The sequence below is a fragment of the Salvelinus alpinus genome, chromosome 9 (assembly GCF_045679555.1).
Source record: "Salvelinus alpinus chromosome 9, SLU_Salpinus.1, whole genome shotgun sequence".
Classification (NCBI taxonomy): domain Eukaryota; kingdom Metazoa; phylum Chordata; class Actinopteri; order Salmoniformes; family Salmonidae; genus Salvelinus; species Salvelinus alpinus.
In genome coordinates this window covers 33,779,288-33,802,693 of record NC_092094.1, presented here as the reverse complement: position 1 = coordinate 33,802,693, position 23,406 = coordinate 33,779,288, and the positions used below count along the sequence as shown (strand labels likewise).

The 23,406-nt window shown below is 40.4% G+C and overlaps 2 protein-coding genes, 1 long non-coding RNA gene and 1 pseudogene across 4 annotated transcripts; 1 reads left to right on the top strand and 3 right to left on the bottom strand.

Annotated features, from left to right (window-relative positions):
* The first annotated feature begins 520 nt into the window (after positions 1-520).
* LOC139584693 (cholesterol 25-hydroxylase-like protein 1, member 1) lies at positions 521-1,670 on the top strand (annotated as a pseudogene).
* A 2,155-nt stretch (positions 1,671-3,825) lies between these two features.
* Positions 3,826-9,061, bottom strand: kti12 (KTI12 chromatin associated homolog). 2 transcript variants are annotated; one of them, XM_071416814.1, is made up of 9 exons: positions 8,914-9,061; positions 6,706-6,757; positions 6,537-6,589; positions 6,335-6,390; positions 6,007-6,086; positions 5,084-5,243; positions 4,922-4,984; positions 4,689-4,757; positions 3,826-4,038 (listed from the first exon to the last, which is right to left on the bottom strand). In XM_071416814.1, the coding sequence occupies exons 1-9, from the start codon at positions 9,044-9,046 to the stop codon at positions 3,895-3,897; spliced, it is 810 nt and encodes a 269-aa protein (XP_071272915.1). In that variant the 5' UTR covers positions 9,047-9,061; the 3' UTR covers positions 3,826-3,894. The 2 variants fall into 2 exon arrangements, with proteins under 2 accessions (XP_071272915.1, XP_071272916.1); XM_071416815.1 differs by lacking the exon at positions 8,914-9,061 and adding an exon at positions 8,478-8,687.
* A 1,561-nt stretch (positions 9,062-10,622) lies between these two features.
* Positions 10,623-14,214, bottom strand: LOC139584691 (uncharacterized). The gene is made up of 3 exons (XR_011676807.1): positions 14,079-14,214; positions 13,207-13,320; positions 10,623-13,089 (listed from the first exon to the last, which is right to left on the bottom strand). It is a non-coding gene; the product is annotated as an uncharacterized lncRNA (long non-coding RNA).
* A 2,430-nt stretch (positions 14,215-16,644) lies between these two features.
* On the bottom strand, positions 16,645-23,164 carry znf592 (zinc finger protein 592). Its single transcript, XM_071416811.1, is given in 9 exon segments — positions 16,645-18,341; positions 18,344-18,781; positions 18,906-19,044; positions 19,337-19,449; positions 19,644-19,916; positions 20,023-20,182; positions 20,303-20,476; positions 20,571-20,749; positions 20,858-23,164. Coding segments are annotated over 9 exon segments (3,813 nt in total). The 5' UTR covers positions 23,147-23,164; the 3' UTR covers positions 16,645-18,293.
* Between the last annotated feature and the right edge of the window lie 242 nt (positions 23,165-23,406).

The following is a 23,406-nucleotide window of genomic DNA, read 5'->3' as shown; positions in this document are numbered from 1 at the left end:
CCTTAATTAAGTAGCTCCACAAACAGATTATTAGGTAAGATTACATCAGATTAGGCTACATAAGGATTAAGTAAGATTACATACGATTGGAATCTATGACTAAATGAACTCACTAATCTTCTAAAATAATTTAAGAGCACATAGCCAATGAACAGATGGAAAATAACAGATTTCATGGACTCAATGCTATTGAGAATCAAAATTATGATTGACAATTTTTATATGAATAGGTCACCATGGGGGTCTCGAATTGAAATACAAATATGTAAGAAATGAATGTTGTAGATATTATCAATTTAATAAATTATACTGATTAAGATGCCTTGCAATTCAGTTAACTTGATAGGTAACATGTATAATTAACTCAAGCAGGGACCAACATATCTGTATCTGGTACAATATGACTTACCATTTTGAATAAGCTGATTAACTAACTGGCCTGTTGGGATAAACTGCCAGTGGGAGGACAGTGTTGCAGGCACTAACTTGGAACTGGTCAAGGTCGAAAGGTTTGTGTGTGTGCCGGAAGATTAACAAAATCCACCAGAAAAGGACTTATTGTTGAAATTGTATGTAGAATTTTTTTTAACAAAAAAACAGCTGTCTCATTGATGTGAGAGCCAAGTCCTTAGCTCAGCACTATATAAAGGGAGAATGTCTTCTCTCTGCACATTACAGCCACAGGCATCCAGAGTAACCAGGATGTTGAACATCAGCAAGGTTCAGCTGCCTTTGCAGGTTCCTACCTTCTCCAGATCCTCCGATAGGCTTCTTCAGCCTCTATGGGACTATTTCCTTTTCAACCACTACTTTCTCATCTCCCTTCTTCCCTGTCATACTCTGCTTCTCCAGTTACTTCTTCTCCAGTCTCCCCTTTGCTGTACTAGACCTCCTGGGAGACAAGGTCCCCTCCATTCACCACTACAAGATCCAGCAAGAGAGACGTCCAACCATGAGGATGATGGCAAAGAGCTTCGGAAGGGCTGTGTATAACCACTTGATCTTTGTTCTGCCTGCTGTGCTGACTCAGACCTGCTTTATGCCTTCAGTGGTGCTGCCTTCCAGTGCTCCAACTGTGGTAGAGGTTCTCATTGATGGACTTGCTGCCCTCCTTCTTTTTGACACCCAGTACTATATGTGGCACTTTGTGCACCACAAGCATCCACAACTGTATCGGTGGGTCCATGCCATCCACCACGAATACATGGCACCCTTTTCCTGGAACACCCAGCAACTCAGCATTCCAGAACTGATAACTGTGGGATTCTGGAGCAACCTGGACCCCATCCTGCTGAAATGCCACCCTTTTACTACCTGGTGCGTCACCATCTTCAGTATCTGGATGTCAGTGGAGGACCACATAGGCTATGACCTGCCATGGGGTCTCAACCACCTGGTACCATTTGGTCTGTTAGGAGGAGCACCAGCTCATGACATGCACCACCAGAAGCCCAACAGTAACTATGCACCTTTCTTCAGCCACTGGGACAGGCTATTTGGCACTGCCATCCTGCCAGGGAAAATAACTGAGAAAAAAGTTGTGTATTCACTGTAAATAGGACCATTCACTATCATTTTGATTACCCTCATGCTTACATGTTCGAATAAATGTATTTGTTTTTATTAGTAATTTACTGACATCAATTGTATTAAAATGTACTAAACTTTTATACACGTGTAAAGTTTTTCTAAATGGATGAATCATATGACAATATAATGGGTAGAATAAGAGCAAAAGTAATGGTCCTTAGTAATACATAGTCGGAGGGTACAACTATACAGCAAACTCCAAGTTTACCTTTTGCCCCAGAGGAAGGAAGCAAACTATTTTTTAAATCACATTTTGTCATGCATGTTCAGTCTGATTCAGCAAATAACATTCTACACCATGCAGCATAAATGTGCTAATTCTTACATAAAAGATTATTTCGTTCTTTGAAGAGGTACAGCTTAGTCAGGATGTTCCTGTTTTCCTCTGGTTAGAAGGGTTTAGGAGATTTCTAATCAACAAATCCGCTGTTTGTTTGCCAGGGTCAAGGTTGAAGTACAGGACAAGAACAATTGAGCCAATTAGAGACATAGCTATGTGACAGAGCTTGGTTAAACCAAAAATCTAGTATGATATAACTTATAGAGCCATATAAACTGGCATAGCTCTTTGGGTGATCTAAAAAGACAGTTCCAAAGCATCCAAATAAATGGACCACTCTAGAGTTTATTTATTTTACTAGGCAAACCAGTTAAGAACAAATTCTTATTTTCAATGAGGAACAGTGGGTTAACTGCCTTGTTCAGCAGCAGAACGACAGATTTTTACCTTGTCAGCTCAAGGATTTGATCTTGCAACCTTTCGGTTACTAGTCCTACACTCAAACCACTAGGCTACCTGCCACCTTATAATGAATTGGTAAGGAGAATAAAATAAATGGACCACTCTACATGAATTGATAAGGTAAGGAGAATAAAATAAATAGACCACTCTACATCAATTGATAAGGTAAGGAGAATAAAATAAATGTATTATGGCATCCTGTTACTCTGTAGCCTACACCATTTTCAGATCACGTTGGACCTGGAGCGGAAACCTTAATGTCAGGGAGGTACTGATAAGGGAATGGGGACTTTTTTGTAGACTGGGTTAGCACAAAGACTTGTCCACTGCCATCTGCGTTTAGGCTGAATGATTGACAGAGAGTGGATTTTGCTCCAATGTCTCCCTAGGAACAAAGGCAAGGCAATCTGAAAAGCACAGGGTGATAATACAAAGCCTATGGGCTCGCTGGTCATTAATGAGAAACCACTGAGATGGAATAGAACTCCACAAGGAAAACATGTTAGCTTTCTAAATGCTTTAGGAATATTCAAGAAAATAAATGTCAGAGTTGCTCTCATCAAAATTGACATTTTACTCTTTGAAATGAGCCCTTATTTCTCTTAATCTCCTGATTTTGCAATTACAGTAGCATCAGCAGGCATACGATGACATTAATGTAATTGATAAGACAAAGTGTTACAATTAGCAGGCAGCAAAGCCTAACTTGGGAAGTGGTCACACGTCAGGCTAAAACGATGAAGCATCAAACACCTCTGAAATAGTCTCAGCAGTAGGATGGAATTATCCTGCTTACGTCAGGGACCATCAACTAGATTCAGCCGCAGGCCAATTCATTGCACATCCCCACAGACCCACTGCTTGGAGTACTGAAGCCACAAGTGAACTGACATTTTGTATTGTGCTGTATTCTCACTGAAAACAGCTAACAAAATCCCTGACCATCCTATTGTACAGGGTAGTGCATGTTTCAATAAACATTAATCCATGATTCTTAAATGTCAGTGTATGGTTTTGTAGTTTTGTATTATGAATTTAATGGATTATACATTGCACTCACAATGTTATACTAGTATAGAAATGAAAGCAATAATCAATGCGTATTGACAAATATAAAATATTATAAACTAAGAAATTGAGCAGTCATGCAGTGTCACTTTAATCTCTGCTTAGTGTAAAGACTGCTTAGTATACTAAACCAATGGGGAAAACCCCAATAGAAACATCTTGCATTAGCCTCCTATGGACAAAAATAAACTGGATAAAGAATATTTATACTGCACTAATTAATAGACCGACTGTTACAGATTACCCCAAAAACCTGCCAGACTACTCTGTAATAAGTTTGCAGTCTTATATAATTTTGTGAAACATTAACAGCTAAATATGATCCATTTTGATTCATACCAAAAGGGCAACCTCGATGCAGCCTCTGAAACACATTAAGAGACACACAAAGATACTTAAAATGAAAGTACTTGTCTCAGACAATGTAAACATATCATACAAGGCATTCCCTTAATTTTATTGACCTGAACCAAAGGCGTTAAAATAAAAAGTAATCAATGTATACTCTTGTTTAGATACTGTACAAACATGTTAGCAATGTGTCCAATATTCTCTGTCGGGTGCATCTTGGTGTAGCTGATGAACTGGCGTCGTAGTTTCCGGAGCTCTGCCATGTTTAGACTTCTGGTCAGTTCTATGTTTGACATCAGGTTAAGGAAACACAGTGATAAACACTCATGAATTCTCTGATGTGTCAGAGCTGAAAGCAAGGTTACGGTATCGAATACATTTGGCTTCGGCCCCTTTATGTCCCGAAACCACAATTTGAAGAGATGAATATATGCTTTCAGAAGGCTGTGAAGAAACGTCATCTCTCTGAAGACAATCAATATTCAACTCACATTTTGTAGTTCAAGACTCCACTAGCACTTCTTTGCCTGTGCTATGTTGTTCAAAGTGAGCTGCAAGGGGAACAACAAAGTACTGGTTTCTGAGTCTGCTTCGGAATCCTGATAAAAGCCTGTCGCCATGCTTCCAATGATTTGGTCCCCGTCTCAAACATCCTATGTGTTTGATGGCGAGACCTTTCTGGTGGCTCAGTTTCTGCGCCACCAACTGCATCAAATGAAAGATACTCTTTGATGGATATCCATTTATCCACAGCCCCATGCTAAGAGGTCCAGTTATTTGATACAATATGACTTTAACCCCTGTTGGTGCTAGACTGTTGTGAGGTGGTGATTAAATTAAAAAGAATACGTCCATGAGAGACTGTCAAATAAACAATACATTTTAGAAGGAGGAGGGGGTTATTTGTGAGCAACATGCAAAATGTGGCAAAGGATATCTTTTCTGTAGCTCCTGGAACAGCAATGAGATCCCCTGGAACACTTGTCTTCTGGGAGTTGAGAATTGCCTGGAACAAACAGAAAGAGTCAATATACATTCTTCCAACAGACAGCATTGCAGACAGTATTTAATAACACAACTGAAGCAATAATGTTGTGCATTAAAAAATAATCAATTCAACAAATGATCCTGAAAGAAAAACAGAGAAACAGAAGAAAACAGCAGGCTCACCATCAACACATCTTGCGTGACTTTGTCCAGCTCATACAAGAAGTTTGTAGATGACAGTGGTTGCTGCAACAGATAGATGAAAAACTTCACCTAAAACCTGAAACTACCAACTGCATGCAGAAACATTACTTTGTGATTTATGCATGTAAACAAGTTCCTTACACTCTGTGTCGACTGGTTAGGAGGGGGTGCCTTCCTTTTGAAGATGGCATCAGAGATGGCTTCAAATGGAAGTGTGTCTTCTTTCTGAATGGTGAAAAGTGGGCTGTCCCATCTGTTCCTGGAGTCTGGAGTTTCAAATCTCAGCACCAGCGCATCTAGGCTGTGAAAGCAAAAGCAGAACCAAAGATCATGAGTCTGCAAGTCACATTAGCAAATGGAATTTCACTCATGCATCTAATTGAAGCCTATGGCATTTTCATTGTGCATATAATTGTGATAATGTAAATGACTAAAATGTAATTGGAAATCAGGGCTCCTGAGTGGCGCAGCGGTCTAAGGCACTGCATCTCTGGCAACCCTAGTTCGATTCCAGGCTGTATCACAACCGGCCGTGATTGGGAGTCCCATAGGGCAGCGCACAATTGGCCCAGCGTTGTCCGGGTTTGGCCGGTGTAGGCTGTCATTGTAATTAAGAATTTGTTCTTAATTGACTTTCCTAGTTAAATAAAGGTTACAAATACAATGTATTGATATGAGATTGTGATTTATTTTATTGATTATGTATTTCTTTCTTTCCTTTTGTTTCCATAAAAACCTATTTGGGGACAGGTGTTGAACATTTGCGTAAACTACAAAACACTATAGTGCAATGCATCAGACAATTGTTTATTCAATTTGTCAATGTGTTTCCCTACCAATTTAGGCAATAACACAACATGAGCAAGAATTAGGCACCAATGGTATCTTAAAACGTTTTCAAAAAGTAGTCTGAATTTGTTAAAATGTGGAGATGGCTATGTTGTTTAGACATACAATGACTCATTGAGAACAAGGCGGGTCTTTGAGCAGTACTGTCTTTAGCTCTTATAAATCCTGTGAGCAAAATAAAAATTGTCCAAGGGAAAGTAACTTGGTCTACTTACATCTCCTGAGTGTACTGCTCTTCAACATCCCTTTCTGTGTTCCATGTTGAGCTCACTTCAGCTGACGTCAAACAGTAAACCTTCATGAATAAATATGGTACAATTAAGAGGTAAATCTCAGTGTCACCGAGAAAACAAATATCATGAATTAAAGAAAGCATATTTTGATTGGTAGCGTACACCTAAACTACATAAGCAATGTACGCCATGGTGGTCCTAAATTTGAAACAGAGTGCAAACTCCACCCACCCATAATGGCTAGTCTACCCCAAGGGGTATCATGCACAGCCACTGTTAAAATCATGTTTTCCATCAACATATCACATACCAGACAGTGAGGCGTCTGTGTGTGTTTGATCAGACAAAAAAGTTCATATCTGTAACCTAATGGATTACAATAGAAGAAACACAAATTTAAAGACGTTTAGGTGATATACGTAGAAAGCACCTTATTGCCATAGCCACCCACACACTTTTATTTGCAATATCGATCAAAATCAATTATAAAAAAACAAATGGAGAACATTTACCTTTGATATAGTTCAATGAATCCAGAATTACAATATCCTCTTTGTTGATTCTCCTAATGCAACAAAGCAACATTTTTAATGAATTCTTATCTGTAACTTCAAAACAAATCAAATTTGATTCTGGAAATAGAGGCAGCAACTTTACACAATCTATGAGCAGTACACTCACCTCTCTGCTTCAGCTCTTAGAGATCCTCTTACATTTTTCTCATTCTGAGAATCTGTGACACATATCAACAATGTTAATATGTGAGCTGGAACTACAATCAATATCCTATTTATTGGCTATTGCTTCACTGTTGTTAATACATAAGGGGAGGAATGTATGGGGCAATATTGGCACATGCTGCGTTCACGTGCTAGTTGGAACTAGGAAACTCAGAAATGTCCGAAGTGCTAACTGGTTGTAGACTGAACATAAATATAAACGCAACATGTCAAGTGTTGGTCACGTTTCATGAGCTGAAGTAAAAATCACAGAAATGTTCCATACACACAAAAAGCTTATTTCCCCGAAATTTTGTGCACAAATTTGTTTACATCCCTGTTAGTGAGCATTTTTCCTTTGCCAAGATAATCCATCCGCCTGACATGTGTGGCATATCAAGAAGCTGATTAAACAGCATGATCCTTACACACGTGCACCTTGTGATGGGAACAATAAAAGGCCACTAAAATGTGCAGTTGTCACACACAACGCCACAGATGTCTCAAGTTGAGGGAGCGTGCAATTGGCATGCTGATTGCAGGAATATCCACCAGAGTTGGTGCCAGAGAATTGAATGTTAATTTCTTTACCATAACCTGCCTCCAACATTGTTTTAGAAAATTTGGCAGTACGTCCAACGGCATCACAACCGCAGACTGCATGTAACCACGCCAGCCCAGGACCTCCACATCCTGCTTCTTCATCTGCAGGATGGTCATAGACGAGCCACCCGGACAGCTGATGAAACTGTGGGTTTGCACAACCAATGAAATTCTGCACAAACTGTCATAGGAAGATCCTCTGCGTGCTCGTCATCCTCACCAGAGTCTTGACCTGACTGCAGTTTGGCGTCGTAACATACTTCAATGGACAAATGTTAACCTTTGATGGCCACTGGCATGCTGGAAGTGCGTTCTTCACAGATTTATCTCGGTATCAAACAGGCAGATGGCAGACAGCATCGTGTAGGCGAGCGGTTTGCCCTATGTTGGTTATGGGCAGGCATATATGGACAATGAACACAATTTTATCAATGGCAATTTGAATGCACATTGTCATGCCATTCATTCGCCGCCATCACCTCATGCTTCAGCATGACAATGCATGGCCCCATGTCGCAAGGATTGGTACACAATTCCTGGAAGCTGAAAATGTCCGTTCTTCCATGGCCTGCATACTCAGACATGTCACTCATTGAGCATATTTTGGATGCTCTGGGTCGAAGGGTACGACAGTGTTCCAGTTCCAGCAACTTCGCACAGCCATTGAAGTAGGACAACATTCCACAGGCCTGATCAACAGTATTGTCGAAGGAGATGTGTCGTGCTGCATGAGGCATATACGTTAGCTATGCTAGAACAGCAAGTTAGAACCACATAACTATAATTAATTATATTTCTATAATCTCGGGAACAGTCGGTACAGAAAGGTGTAGGCTACATGCATGGCAACAGCAACATTGCCCAGAACAAAGTGGTTGGGCAGTGGAGAATGCTGAGGGGAGGACAGCTCATAATGTCTGAAACGGAATGGAATGGCATCAAAAACATGGAAACCGTGTATTTGATACCATTCCGCTACAAACATTACCACGAGCCTGTTCTCCTTAATTAAGGTGCCACCAACCTCTTGTGGTTGAAAGGCATATGAGCTAGCTACTGTTAGCTAAGACGTTTAGCTAGCTAACAACTGCAACAACGTTTAGCAAGCTAATCAGCTAACTCTCAGCATACCTGCGTATACAGCATTCTTCTCAATTCCCAACTTTCCATCTCCTACAATGTGAACCTTTCTCTCTGTATTCTGTTCAAAGTATTCCTGTAATTCCACCGCTCTTCGTGTTTTGCCACTACATGGAAAACCACACATTACTATGAGCGGCATAATGCTAAAAACACATGCAGCTATCTAGGCATAAACCCGGAAGTAGTATCCGGAAGTTATAACCACAGCCAGCCAACCCCATAAAGTAAAAAAATAAAAAATAATTCTACAAAGTATCTTCTTAAAACCTGATAAAACCTAACCGCAATCACACTGCTAACCATATGCCTAAACCTAACCTTAAATTAAGACAAAAAAAGCTTTTTTTTTTTTTTTTACGACAGCAATTTTGACTTTGTGGCTGTTCTATCTAGTGGAAACCATTGGTTAGTTGTTTTTTCTCGCCTTCCACAATCTTGGGTGTGAAGCCGGAGGTGAATGTATAGTCGGTCAGGTATGGCGTCCGAGTGTAGTGCCGAAAAGCTCCCCCTTCGCGTGAACGCGCACGCCTGCAAAATAAATAGCGGTGGTACGCCATACCGGTAAAACATGAGCCTGTCACAATCATTCAAACAAAATGTCAAGACAATTGGGCTATAGCACCATTATTTATGCTTATCATTAGGCTACCTTATGTCAGAGAATTGAGCAAATGGACTTAACTGGTGATATAGCCTAAACTCCAAAATCCGATGTGGTTCTAAGAGAACATTTACATTTTGTCAAGGCAGAGATGATTGGCAGACACCGAGATGCGCGCGGACAGCAGTGGACGAATACATTCTGTCCTAATGACAATCTCGAAATGTTATTACACTTTTTGGTGTTTTGTATAAAATATGTATCTTTCCATTCACCACTGTTTGGAGGCTGGAAATATGTTGCGAGTGGATGAACGTGTAGCCTAGTAAAGGAGCCATTTGAAGTGACTGTTTGACAATCAGATGAAAACATCATGACTGGTTGTGTTTATGCCAGAATATAAGGTAATACATTTTAAAAGTTAAATGACAAATCTTTACTACTACACCTACGGAGATCCTATTGAATTAAAAGGGATTGTATGTAATTCTATGATTAGGCAACATTTTTGGGGGCGCTTGCACACATAGGAGGTCCCATACTGGGAATAAATTAAATGTGCTTTCATCCATGGTGTGAAATGGAGTGGTAGGCTCGCGATCCAGGTTTCTGGCGCGCCTGACTCATCTATCACTGTCATTACTATACTGAACAAAAATATAAATGCAACATTTTCATTGATTTTACTGAGTTACAGTTAATGAGGAAATCAGTCAATTGAATTAAATCCTAATCTATGGATTTCACATGACTGGGAATATAGATTTGCATCTGTTGGTCACAGATACCTTGAAAAAAAAAGGGCCTCACAATGGGCCTCAGGATCTCATCACTGTATTGTTGTGCATTCAAATTTCCATCGATAAAATGCAATTGTGTTCATTGTCCGTAGTTTCATGCAGCACTCTGTTCACAACGTTGACATCAGCAAATCGCTCACCCACATGACACCATACACATGGTCTGCCAGTTGTGAAGCTGGTTGGACCTACTGCCAAATTATTTAAAACCACGTTGGAGGTGGCTTATGGTAGAGAAATTAACATTACATTCTCTGGCAACAGTTCTGGTGGACATTCCTGCAGTCAGCATCAGTGCCGGAACTAGAGTTTTATACATGGGTTGGCCAAGGCTACTTCAGGGGGTCCATAGACCATGACAGAAAATGTGTGTGTAACCCTAACCTGGCATCTAAGGAGCATGAATGACTCCTATGATTGCTGATTAGAGGTAGAAGGGATAATTCACTTAACCCGGAGTTCTTAAATGTGGTGATAGTGTGATAGTATGGTCCAAAAGGGTTACTTCACTGTAATTCTTCAACATACTATGAATAGTCACTGTCTCTACCTCAGAACTGCAGCTCAATTTCTTTCTCTCTCTCTCACACACACACACACACACACACAGGAGAGACTTGGGTCACTGTTTTCATGAATATATAATCTGGGTCTATAAGTGTTCAACATCCAAAGTATTTTCAGAAAATAAAGCTCAAGCACCAAGGAGATAAGATAGCATTTGTGTGTTACATAAATTGCATTGTTTATTTACAAAAAAACACACTGCAATTTGACATGCCAGGCATAAATTATTTCAATTTTTTTGGTGCCCATCAATATTACAAACTTACAGTATCATATTTATGCTCATATATATTATGTTAACTAATAGCAAAGAAACGTTTTGGAATTGGCCTAATCAAGACCAAATTAAATCTGTGTGACATGATACCCTTTGGATATATCATTTTAGAATGTCAGTGTCCTAGCTAGTACACAGTGCAGGTTAACCATGACCAGAGGGACCGCTTAAGTTCCAAATGATCCTAGCTAGATTTAAAACAGCATAATTCTGAGGTTCTGGTGAGAACTGGCAAAATGTTTCACAAACTCATCCATGTTGAGGGAGCGTGCCCTCCTTCACTCAACACTGAGAATTCTGAGGTGACTTTACATGTCATCAACCATTGTTGTACTAAGGTGGGATTTAATCAGTTTTAAAGCTGAGAAGCTTCTCTCGCAAGAAGCACTGCTGACTGGTGTAACAACAGAAATCTTACAAAGTAGAAATAGCTCATGGAAGACCTCTTTATAAGGTTCTAGAAACACAACAAAGTCAAGGAGAGTAGACGGTCTGTCCCTTCCACTTTTCTCTCTCCTATCAAGACGCCGCTTGGTTTGATGACACTCATGTTTGAGGTCCTCTAAATCTGACTCAAAGGCTCCTCATTCAAGAATGTTGTACTCTTTGGGTTGAAAGACTGGACCCCTTGCATTATCTCACAATTCTTCTTTGAAAAACGCCTCTGCGAGACTGTCAAGCACCTGATAAAAGACCGATCTTTGGAAGCTCTCACCATCACTTTTGTCACTATTTTTCTGTCCTACAGTGCTCATCAATGAGTCGTGAAATCTTAAGCTTGTTTTAGGCTGTCTTTTACACACTGTTTGTACACTTTTTTTGCAATGCTCTGCCATCTCTTCAACCTCTTTCCATAGTTCTACAAAGTAACCCTCACTTCTGTAGTCCTGTATGTGTCTGTAAGGGCACCTACTAGATCCACAGCCCTTGCTAGGTCAAGAGAGCTTGATTGGAGCATGTCAGAAAGACATTTAGCATCACCAAGCACTTTACAAAAGGTAACCAAAAGTGTAAATGGTAACCAAAAAGGTAACCAAAAGCCAAAAGTGTAAATGTAAATCTATTTGAGAAAGAAGGCCCCTTGCCTCCACTGATCTATCACCACTATTTTCAAGTGTGATATCCTGTAGCACTCTCAGAACTGCTGAAAGACTGTCCCTCAGATTACGGCCATGCCATGTACTGTATCTGCATGCCCACCTTACATCTGTAAGTCTCTGTAGTTCCCTGGGCTGCTGCTGTGGATACAGCTCTTTCTGAACTACAAGTCACTTGAGATGAACGTACGAGCCAGATACAAAGTTATAAAGCTTCTGCAGGAGAGCAAAACAGTAAACTGCCTCAGGCACTGATTTTACAGCATCGACAAGAACCAAATTCAAACAATGTGCATTACAGTGCACAAAAAAATACTAATCTTGCACTGTTTTTAATTCGTGCAGACACCAGAATGGTTTCCGCTCATGACGGATGCACCGTCATTGCCTTGCCCCACAAGATTATTTCTGTATTCCAGATCATGTTTTTCAAGGCAATCAATTATCATTTTTGTGAGACCTGCTGCATCTTATCTTTCAGCTGACTGAAAGTGTAAAAAGCTTTCGTGGATGGTCCCGTTGTAATAGTACCTCACAACTTAAGACATTTGTTATTTTTTCTTTAAAATATTTGGTTTCATCTGCAATTACACTAAAAACTTCACTTTCTTTTACTTCTCTTAATATTTCCATTTGTACCATCTCAGCTAAGCCCTCAAGAACTTTGTTCTGGATTTGGTGTCTTGTGTACTTAGCATTGCCACATTCATAATTTTCTCTATGAGAGGGTCATGCTTTGCTATTTCTTCTAAGATTGTAAAAAATTACCCTTGTTGTGAGAGTCATTAGACTCTCGATGACCTCTGCGCTATATATTGAGTGGCAGTTAATAGGAGCACATCTGCAATTGTTTTAATGTCAGTACAGTTTTCCTCCACTTTCTTTTTCCGGTCCTCATTTCTGACATCTAACATTGATGAGTTGCTGTCAATAGCCCTTTTATGCTGATTCCAAGCATACATAGCATTGATATGATGCTCTGCCTTCGAATGGAGCTTAAACCCAGAATCTTTAAACAGCACCTTTTTCCAGTTACAAAAACCTGACTGTGATGTGAAGGCAGATTCAGGTGCATTGGGCAGAGAAAAATGCCTACATGTGAAACAATAAGTCAAATCCTGACTTACAGAATATTCAAGCCATGAATTGTCCTTATACCAGGAGCTGTAGAAAGCCCTTTTCCTAGTACCATGCTGAGTTCTGGGAAATGTTTTCAAACACAGCTGTACAGGACCCTCTTCTCTGGATCTTGAAATGTCTGAAATACACATTAAATAATGTGTCATATCTCTATAGAAATGTATAATTAAGTGATCCACAAGATTAGATACTAACAGCTGCTAACTAAAATGTGTAGTTTAAAGTATAGGCCTACCATTGGGTCCTTTTGGAACAGCATATCTGGTGCTTGATGCAGTTGGGAGGGTCTCGATGACATCTCCTGGCAGCTCTGGCTCACTGTCTTGCTCTGTGTCATCCCTAGATACATCTATTACATTAAAATAACACAAGAACCATTAGTGTATAATCACAATGACAATGCCACAGCCATCAAAAACACACATGAATCAACAACCAACATTTTAAAGTGAGGCTTAATCTGACAAAATAATCTATTACAAACTGAAGCTAAACTTAAATTCTGAACTGTGCATGTGACTGACTGCCTGCTAGATACTCTGACCTGGTGGTGGTAGACTGAGTCCTTGTGAAGTCTGACCACACTGACTCTGACTAGCCTCAGGTAGGTAGGGAGTTGCTCTGGGGTCCAGTGGTGATGCAAGAGCTGGGGTCTGTTTGCACCTGATCTGCCTGTTTGTGCTTCTTTAAAAAGAAGTCTGATATCTCTCCCTTTCTTTTCATGTTTAATTGTGGTAATATTTTGAGTAACATTAACAGTTTGATAATAACAATTGTTGGTTTTGAGTTCAAGTACGAAAATCTAACTGAGTTAATGGATTTCAAATTGCTGAATGTTAACTTGCTGAACACTGACAGCTGTAGCCTATTAGTTACCGCACATTAGCTAAACATTCGTATACTGTAATTTACGACAATGCACTGTATATGCGTGTATTACTAGAACAGATGTAAACATAATGTTAGGCTAAATTGGGAACCGATCTCTCTTATCTGATTAACTGTCTGTTAATGGAGACAAAGGTTTAAAGTTAATTTACACAGCGACTCAACTTTCGTAGAAGTTGTTCAGAAAACCTAAACCCGATGCTAAACCTTAAAACTTACTTCAAATCTGATGCTTTCGCCAATCGCGAAAATAGCTCGTGAAGCTGTGGAAATATTATCTCTTCTTCTTCTTCTTCTTCTTCTTCTTCTGTATCGTTAATATTCTCTCTTCCTCGTCCTCGATTTGAAAAATGCGTCACCTAACGTCAAAATAAATGCTTATTTCAACAAGAGGTGAAATGAGATGTCAATCAGCATCAAACTGCCAGTAGCGAATTACATTTTAGAGTGGCACCCAGGGTGGCCAATCAGATGTTAGGGGTGTCCAGTGCCAACCTGGACACCCCTCTGGCTCCGCCCCTGGTCAGCATGCCAATTGCCCGATCCCTCAAAACATCTGTGGCATTGTGTTGTGTGACAAAACTACACATTTTAGAGGGGCCTTTTATTGCCCCCAGCACAAGGTGCACCTGTGTAATGATCATGCCGTTTAATCCGTTTCTTGATATGCCAAGTGGATGGATTCTCTTGGCAAATGAGAAATGCTCTCTAACAGAGATGTAACATTTGAGGAATAAGCTTTTTGTGCATATGGAAACATTTTCTGGGATCTTTCATATATCAGCTCATGAAACCAACACTTGACATGTTGCGTTCATATTTTTGTTCAGTGTATAACCACATATGGATAAGGTTTATGTACAATATAATCTTTGGTATAACTTCACATCACACATCATTGATAATCAAAGCATTAAGTGATGTGAAGGGGATAAGCTCTAAGGCTGAACAGATTATCCGTTTATAATGTAAAGAAGCGTTGATACATCGATTCATTGCTAAAACAATAAGTGTAGTGGACAGGCTTTATTTTATATGATAAATGTGGGTGATTGTGACCTAAATTGCCTCAAAACATGAAACATTTTTGTTATTCAAGTTTTATTCAGATATGAGAAGCACTACAATAGTGTATAATTATGGGGCGAAATATATGTATATATATTACTTTTTAATAAAACAATACATTAGGCTAGTTTAGCTCAGCTTTCCCAAACTTGGTCCTGGAGACCCAAAGGGGTGCACGTTCTGGTTTCTGCCCTAGTACTACACGGCTGATTCAAATAATCAAAGCTTGATGATTATTTTATTATTTTAATCAGCTGTGTAGTGCTAGGACAAAAACCAAAACGTGCACCTCTTAGGGTCCCGAGGACCGAGTTTGAGAAACGCTGGTTTAGATGAACATCTTGCGAATGTCGATATGATCACTTTATTGAAATCCTCCATTCATCTTCTTTGTGGGTTGATACCGTACAGGTGTTGCGTGCCCTTTGCCTTCTCAGTTTATTTCTGTTGGTTCAAATGTTGTCCAGTAATTTCATCAGGAAAACCGCCTCCTAACAATTTAACAAATGAAATAAAAATACATCGTGCTGTTAGGTCTACACGAAATACACAAGGGAAATTACAACGCAGCATGTGCCTGCGACCAATCTGGCATTAGGCTGATATAGGCAGAGACGGTAATTAATGTACTCTCTGTTGGTAGGGTACACAAACATACAGTATAGGCTACTACTTGCACATGAATGTATCATATGGAATGTGATACATGTACAATAAGAACCCAACATCAACATACACCATTCACTTACAGTAGATACCTTAAACCCCTTTTAACTCACCCGATCTAAAGCCCCGTTTCTGCGGAGTCTGTAGAGCCCTTTTCAGCACCTCTTCAATTAACAACTCTGTCAAACTCTCTGCCTTGCGCTCGGGGTTGGCAGACTGAACTCCAAAAGGGATCTTTCCACCCCCAAAGGAAGACTCCAAAAACGAGCTATCCACACTTTTCTTGCCCATGAAATGGCCTAAGGGCAAAATATACATTTTAAAATGTTATCAATACATGACTAATCACAAATAGTAAACGAAATTATTCAGAGTTAGCTCACTAAACTAAACCAACATATTATGGTGATATAACATGACATCAAAATTAAATTGTAAAGTAATAAATTGCTCTAGCCTCAATTTTGACATAATTGCTAGTGACACTTTCTAAATGACAATAACTTACCAGTTGCCCATAAACTTCCCCTCTGATTTACCTTGATGTTTGAAACTTTATTTCTAAGTTCATTTAAATTGAGACTCATCGAAGATGTCATACCTATGTATGAGATTAAAACAAAGCAAGAAAGAAGTCCCGATTTGCAGGTCAATGTGCCTCTCGTCATCCTTTTTATAAAACTACAGTATTTGTGTACAGAATATGGTAGGCTACTTGTCAAGGTTAAAACCACCCTTTGCTCTGCTCTTGGGAATTTCGTGCTCTCGTGTCACAGCACCAGCATTTATATGATCACGCGCCGTTTATTGAAATGAGATGAAGTCATTCATTATCAACACCGCTGGCTACTGCTTATTACTTGACTGGGATTGGATTTGGCGCATCATATTGTCCAGTCGGTTGGAGAGACTGGGGGAGATACTAGCCATATTGGTTTGACTGGACTGAGAAAAAAACCTTTTGAAGGGCAAACATATTTTTTTTCTCCAGAACATTGTCATAGAAGGGATATCAGCCATACCAGAAGGGATCATTTCAGGACAAAGGATGCTTATGCTGACACGTTCATGTTTATTTGCAGTTATTTGAAGTAAACATTACAGCAAGGCACAATGGCCGATGCAGGTTGAATATATATGTGATGGATTAAGAAATGCTGCAAATATAAAGGGTTCATTAGCTACTGTGTACATGATGGATTAGTTTACATGTCCATAATATTGTACATATTATCAAAAGTACAAAGTTTCTCTTGACAGGCTATATAAAAACACTGAGATGTGAAGTTTCATAGACACTGCGTTTTAACAGTGGCTCTGTTTCGGGTGAACACTGACTATCAGATAACCACTAGAAAATGAACAGTTCATACAGCACTTTAATAGAAAGTTTACAAGATAAGTCAATGTGACTATAAATAATCTCCAAAGTAATTTATAAAATTTAATATTGTGGGAGATAATATACATTGAGAATAATAACAATTAATTTTACATTGCTTGCAACAAAAGGTGAAATCTCCCAAAACATCCCAAGTTTAACAATCACTGCCATACACCATGGAGGTAGAAACAGCCGCACAGGTCTCCATCATCAGCTTATTTCAAAATGTTCACATGCACTCAGACATGCTCTAACCCTTTACATTTAAATCACTGCTCGTTTAATTGCCTTAGTACACTGCTGGCAATGAGCCACTTCCAACACCCTGCATTATCTTGCAAAACAGATGCTTTCTCACACTCACCAAAGATAACAATTAACCAAGAAAAACATCAATGACATCACTAAGACAAGTCACCACTACGTTGAATATAGATATAAAAGCATTTCAAATTAATGAAAGCTCACTTTTACCAAGCTACAAAATCAGTAGTAAAAAAAAGGTAATATCTTTTAGCAAGGCATTTAACTCCAACACCTGTATTTGATCTTGTAGAAAAGTGCTATTTGGGTAGTTTAGCCAGCTTTCATAATAAATGAATGTGAAACTATTTTTGGTATGGAATGGATATAAAATATATAATCTGTGCTAAATGGTACCTAGGTAAGAGTAAATATTTCAACATACAGTATGATAGAAGTTGTAATACTGTAATCAGTTTAGCCACGACCTGCTTGAAGCGCCATCTATTATTATGCATTTAATAAGGCCAAAAATATGAAACCAAGCATATGATATGGCTTCCATACACTAAAGCAAAGTCATTATGATATGAAACTTTGTTGTAAGTCGCTCTGGATAAGAGCGTCTGCTAAATGACTTAAATGTAAATGTAAACTAAATATGAGGTAAGCCTGAGGGACGTAACTGATATAACTGGGGTCACTAGAGAATACTGATGAACCAGACCCTGTGCCTTTACAGGTGGGTGTGGTTATGTACCAGAGGCATTTAAAGACATTTAATACAATACAAAACTTGCAAGCTTCAAAGGTAAAATAAAGTAAATAATTCATGATAATCTTTTCCCAAAATTAATTTAATCTTCTCAATTGATTTGGAACAACTGCCAGTACCAAGGCTTTGAGAAACACAAAAAGCATTTAGTTTAAAGGCAAAAAATAAAAAAGGTACCACTTTAGTGCAGCATGTCAAGCATCTGAAGTTAAACTACTATTACCCAAGGAAATGGAGATCGCAGCTTTTATGAAGTTCAAAATTGCTCTCATTGATTTTATTTTGCCTGCTGATGACACTATCCATGAAACTCTAGGTGAAAGCTGTATGTGGATTTACAGTCAGTCTTACTGCAGGCTCACAGTGCAACCTGGTTGGATCCTCTGGCCGTTGGGGGTCAGATTTAACTAATGGTGGTGGCAAGTCCTCTCTCTCATTCACACCCACTGCTTTCCCCACGTCCTCTTCCTGCTTCTTTCTGCACTCGTACTCCATGTCCATCCTTTCTTTCCTCTCTTCTTCAGGCTCTTTGACTTTGTGCACAATAAACAGGTGTCTGTTGAGAGATAGCTGGGATGCAAAACATAATCCACAGTGCAGGCATTGGGGAGTGTTTTCATCAGTTTTATGCTGAGGTATGTGCTTCTGGAACTGTGTGCCATCCTCTGTGGTGAAGCCACACTTTGAGCAGCGAAACTGATGTTTCAGACGCTTGGCGGGGGAGCCTTCTAGGGCAGCGCCTTCCTTCCCCTCAGACTCCACAGCAGGTCTCTTTGAAACAGGCCCCTGCATATCAAAGTTAAAGATAATTCTATTTAAAAAGTGTCTTTTTTTGACAATGTGTAAAATGCTGAACAAATTAAATATGACAGATCATACATATTGGTATTACTTTTAAAAGAAAAATCACCTCTCCCAAGGCTTTACTGCTATCCAGAGGGGCTGATTTTAACAGACTGAAGTCTGGATTTTTGATCCCATGCATCAAACTGATGTGGTTCTTCAACATGATGTTTGTAGTGAATGTTGTCCTCTCATCTGTGCAATACCTGCACAATAAGAATCAATTATATCATACTAAAAATAGTCAGAAAATGTGGTAACCACCGTTTTGTTTTTACATGTTTGTCCATTTACTGTAGAGCCACCCAGCAGCCAATAAGTGCCAGTTATGCCCCAATCTTTCAGGAAGTAATGTACTGGGCCCAGTTTCCCAAAAGCATCTTAAGGCTATGTTAATCTTAGAACAATAGGATCCTATGGTTCCAAAGATGAACTTAGCCTTAAGATGCTTTTGGGAAACCGGGCCCTGTAATGTAGATTTCAGGATGAAACCCTCACCAGCAGGTAAATGTATTTTTCTTTCCATCGTGGTCATTGCGAATGTGTCTTCTCAAACTTGTAGAGGAATTGAAAGACCTCTCACACTGCCGGCATGGATAACTCTTCAATGACTACAGAATGCACAGAGAGCAGATTTACTTAATTAAGGGTTGAGCTGACTTGGGAATTATTTCATTTCATTAAGGGGCCTGAACGTTGTAAATCCCACATCTGAGGTGGTCCCTAAATTATCATCTGTCCTATAGTATAAATGCTGCAGCTAATTTGTTTGAATGCGCAATAAAATTACAAAGTTGATCCTCACCCTCCCATGGCTTTTCTTCATGTGAGAGACATAGGCTTCTCGGTCAGGCAGCCAGTGTAGGCACTCTCCACAGTTCCAGCCAGCATTCTTCAGATTGGGGTTGCTGTCTCGAGCGGCCAAGTTGGCCCTTTTTCTGGTTCCATCTGAGTGTTTAATGGGAGTGTTTACCTTTGGCTGGTGGAATCCCGAGGTAACATCTTGGTGCTGTGCAGTCATCTCTGGTGGTTTTGTGCTTTTCTCCACCTCCTCTTTGAAGATTCCTCCATGCACCCCCTGTAATATAGACAGACAGCGTTTAAAAAGACAGAGCTAAAACTTAGCATTATGTGCCCCATTTTATGTCAATGTGACTAGATTGAAGATGAGGATGATGCCATACCTTGAAGTGCTGCATTAACGGCTGCTTTTGGGTGAAGATTGAAGTGCACTCAGGGCACTTGAACACACAGGTAGCACGCTTTTTGGCGTTCTGATAGAAGTGCTGAAGCAATAACTGCTTTTTCTTGAACACTGTTTCACAAGAACACTTGAAGATTAACCTGGAACAGAAAAACAACCCAATTAGAACATAAACAGCATTGAAATCAATCATGTCAAACTTCAAGATGTGTTAGCAAATATGCCCATTTCAGAACATGCATTTAGTTACACAAACTCACTGAGGGGACACTTTGCTGGCATTGTGCTTAGTTGTCAAATGCATTTGACATCCACCAGAAGACTTGAAAGCAACAGGACAGATGGTGCACTTATAGAAGACCTCAGAGTGTTTCTCCTCAATGTGACTCTTCTGCACATTAAATGACGTGAAAACCATATCACAATGAAGACACCTAGAAGAAAAAGGATTTACAAAAAGGTGGACAACATTATAAGAATACTTTTGTGTTATGTATCCACTGAGCATATACTTTAGTAATGACTTACTTATAGCCAGCCTTGCGTGCATAGTGAAGACAGTTCTCCTTCACATGCTTCTGTATGTCCACGGAGCGACTCAATGCTCCACACTCAGGGCAGCAATAAGGGGACTTGTGGGCATGAATACGCTGGTGAGCCCGGTAGCTGCACTTGTTGGGTAGCAGCATTGAGCACACCTTACACATCTATATATGACAAAAGAACACAGAGCAAAACATATAGAAATACTCTCATTATTACCTGGCCTATGATACTGAACATTTCAGCAATTATAATAATTTTTTATTACTCACCAGTCCCTCCATTTCTTCCGACAACCTCTGGTAATGGCCTGCGAGACCTTTGTAGTCTGATAGCTGCTTGTTACACTCGAGGCAGCGGAGTCTGTGGCGGATGACTTTGTCTGGATAGAGGGGCATGACTGGTTGGCTTTTAGGTGAGGATAATGGGGGCACATGGGAGCCCACATGCACAGAGGATTCAGTGATCAAGGGTGCAAACATCTGTCCCTCTGCTATGGGCTTCATGGAGAGCTGTGTGCACTGCATCACCACACCTTTGTTCTTATGTTCCCGTGCATGTGCCAGCAGGGCACACTTGTTGAAGAATACCATGGTCTTAGCACAGTGGGTGCAGGCTACTTCAATGTGCACACTCCTCCTGCCATAATGATAAGCAAGACTCCTCTCTACCCCAAAGGAGTCCCCACACTCCAGGCAGCAATATCCACGTGGTGGCAAGTTGATGTTGCTCTCAGGTGGTGGGTTTAGGTTGGGTACATATGTGGGTACAGGGTTGGCATTATTTAACAGTCTGTTTAAAGTTCCTGCTGCTGTGCTAGGAATGGCAGCACGTGGATTAGGGGCAGCTTTTTTCACTTGGTGTACCAATGGGACAGTGCTGCACACCATAGAAGAGAAAAGTGTGTGTTGTTGGCTCTGTTGATGGGAGGTGGAGCGTGCTGCGACTGAGGCAGCAACACTGTGAGGGACTAGGTTCAGGTTAGCTAAGTGCATTGCCTTGGGAAGCAAGCTTGTATTGGGAGAGTTGCCTGTTTGAACTGATGAAATCCTCTTTTGTGTAGAAGGCCCATGCTGGGCAACTGGCATAGACCTCATAACAGGACTACTTGTATTATGAAAAATAGTTGCGGACTGCATTTGTCCTGGCCTCTTGGAGTACCCCTCTAATTTAGTATCAGTAACCTTTGATGGCAGAGCACCAACTGGTGTACTTTTGATGGGCATATCAACAATAATATCACTTATCACATTATGAGAGGGATAGGGAGACAAACCAGGGTAGGCATCCTCAACAATCATACTCTGAGATGGAGAGGACTCAACAGAGTGAACGTCCTCGTTTTCTGAATCAGGTACTACACTGGTAACCGTGCGCTGGATTTTCCCAGTCGTGGTTTTAATGGTCTTTATTCTGACCCTCGGTATGGCTGGGGGTGAGCCAGATGCCAGTGCAGGGGATCCCTTGCCACTGCTGTTACTGCAAATGCTGACAGGACTGTCAGGTGGTTTCATTAACCGCTTCACAGCTTCAAGAGGACTCCTGGGACTTTGTGGTGACATGGGCACTTTTGGACTAACCTTTATGGTACCATCATGAGCCAATGATAAGTCTTGATAGTTTGGTTGTTCACTGGGATCCTTTCTGGCATTTAGAGCCACTAATGCCTCAAGGCATGACGATAGTTTTGATGTTGGAGTTTTGACACATGGATGAGAGGTGGGCATATTAGACGCTGCCACTATATTAACATTACTGCTTGACTCAATAGTGTTATGATCATTTGTAGGGAGCATTGCACTACTATGACAATCTCCCTTTTCCTTCTGGTCACTGACATTACTGTCAGGCTTCTCTGTCCTGGTATCCTCTGCTTCGATAGATTCTCTTTTGCTTCTTGGAAGGCTCTCAGGTACGTCACAGTCTACTTCATGGCACTTGTCAAACATGCTGTAAGACAGCTGTTTTTTCTGATTGTCTGACATTGGGGGTTCTGCAGACATAAATATAGAGGCAGCAGGGAAGTAGGGTCTCTCTTGTTTTGGACGGATATCAACTCCATTGCTTCGGCTGTCTTCAGATTCTGGACTAGAGATGGGGCTGAACTGGGAAAAGGAGTGTGAGAAGGATGGCGTTCCTTCAAGTTTGTGCTGGACGGGGGTCTTCCCTAAGAGTCCTCTTGAGCCATCCCCATTCAAAGCAGACACAAAAGACTTAGAACCACTGTGGTCTATCTGATGAGACTCCATGGCGGCCCCTGACCCCCTGAAACCATTTTGCAATGGGTGTCCAAAGTGTGGGCCCTCTCTCTCTCCACCACTATCAGACGACTCCTGGCGACTTGTGTTCTTCACTATAACACTGACAGCAGGTACATCAGATGCACCCACAGCTTGATGAACAGATAAACTGTCATCCATACACATCCCTGTGTGTTTCAGCTGACCTTCTGCCTCATCGTGACTCTCCTGGATGGTCTCTTTGGCATCCAAACTGGTGGCATCGGGGATGTCAAAGGCAGCCAAAAGATCATCAAAATCAGGGGTCTTCATGTCACCCATGTTCGAATGCTTGCAAAACCTGAGTAAAACACAGAGTTAAAACATAAGCACATAAACTTACAAGATATATGGCATATTCCCTGAGGACAGTGACGTTGGAGAGTTCTTTACCATTTGGCTCTTGTTTATGTTTGTTGCTAAAATTCTGCAAGGTTGTCAGTTGGTGTCATTATGGGACGCTCCCTCTGTGCAGATACCTGAGATCAATTAATATGAATTATGTTTACTTTAAAGTGCACTAACTAGCTACCTTGTACTGT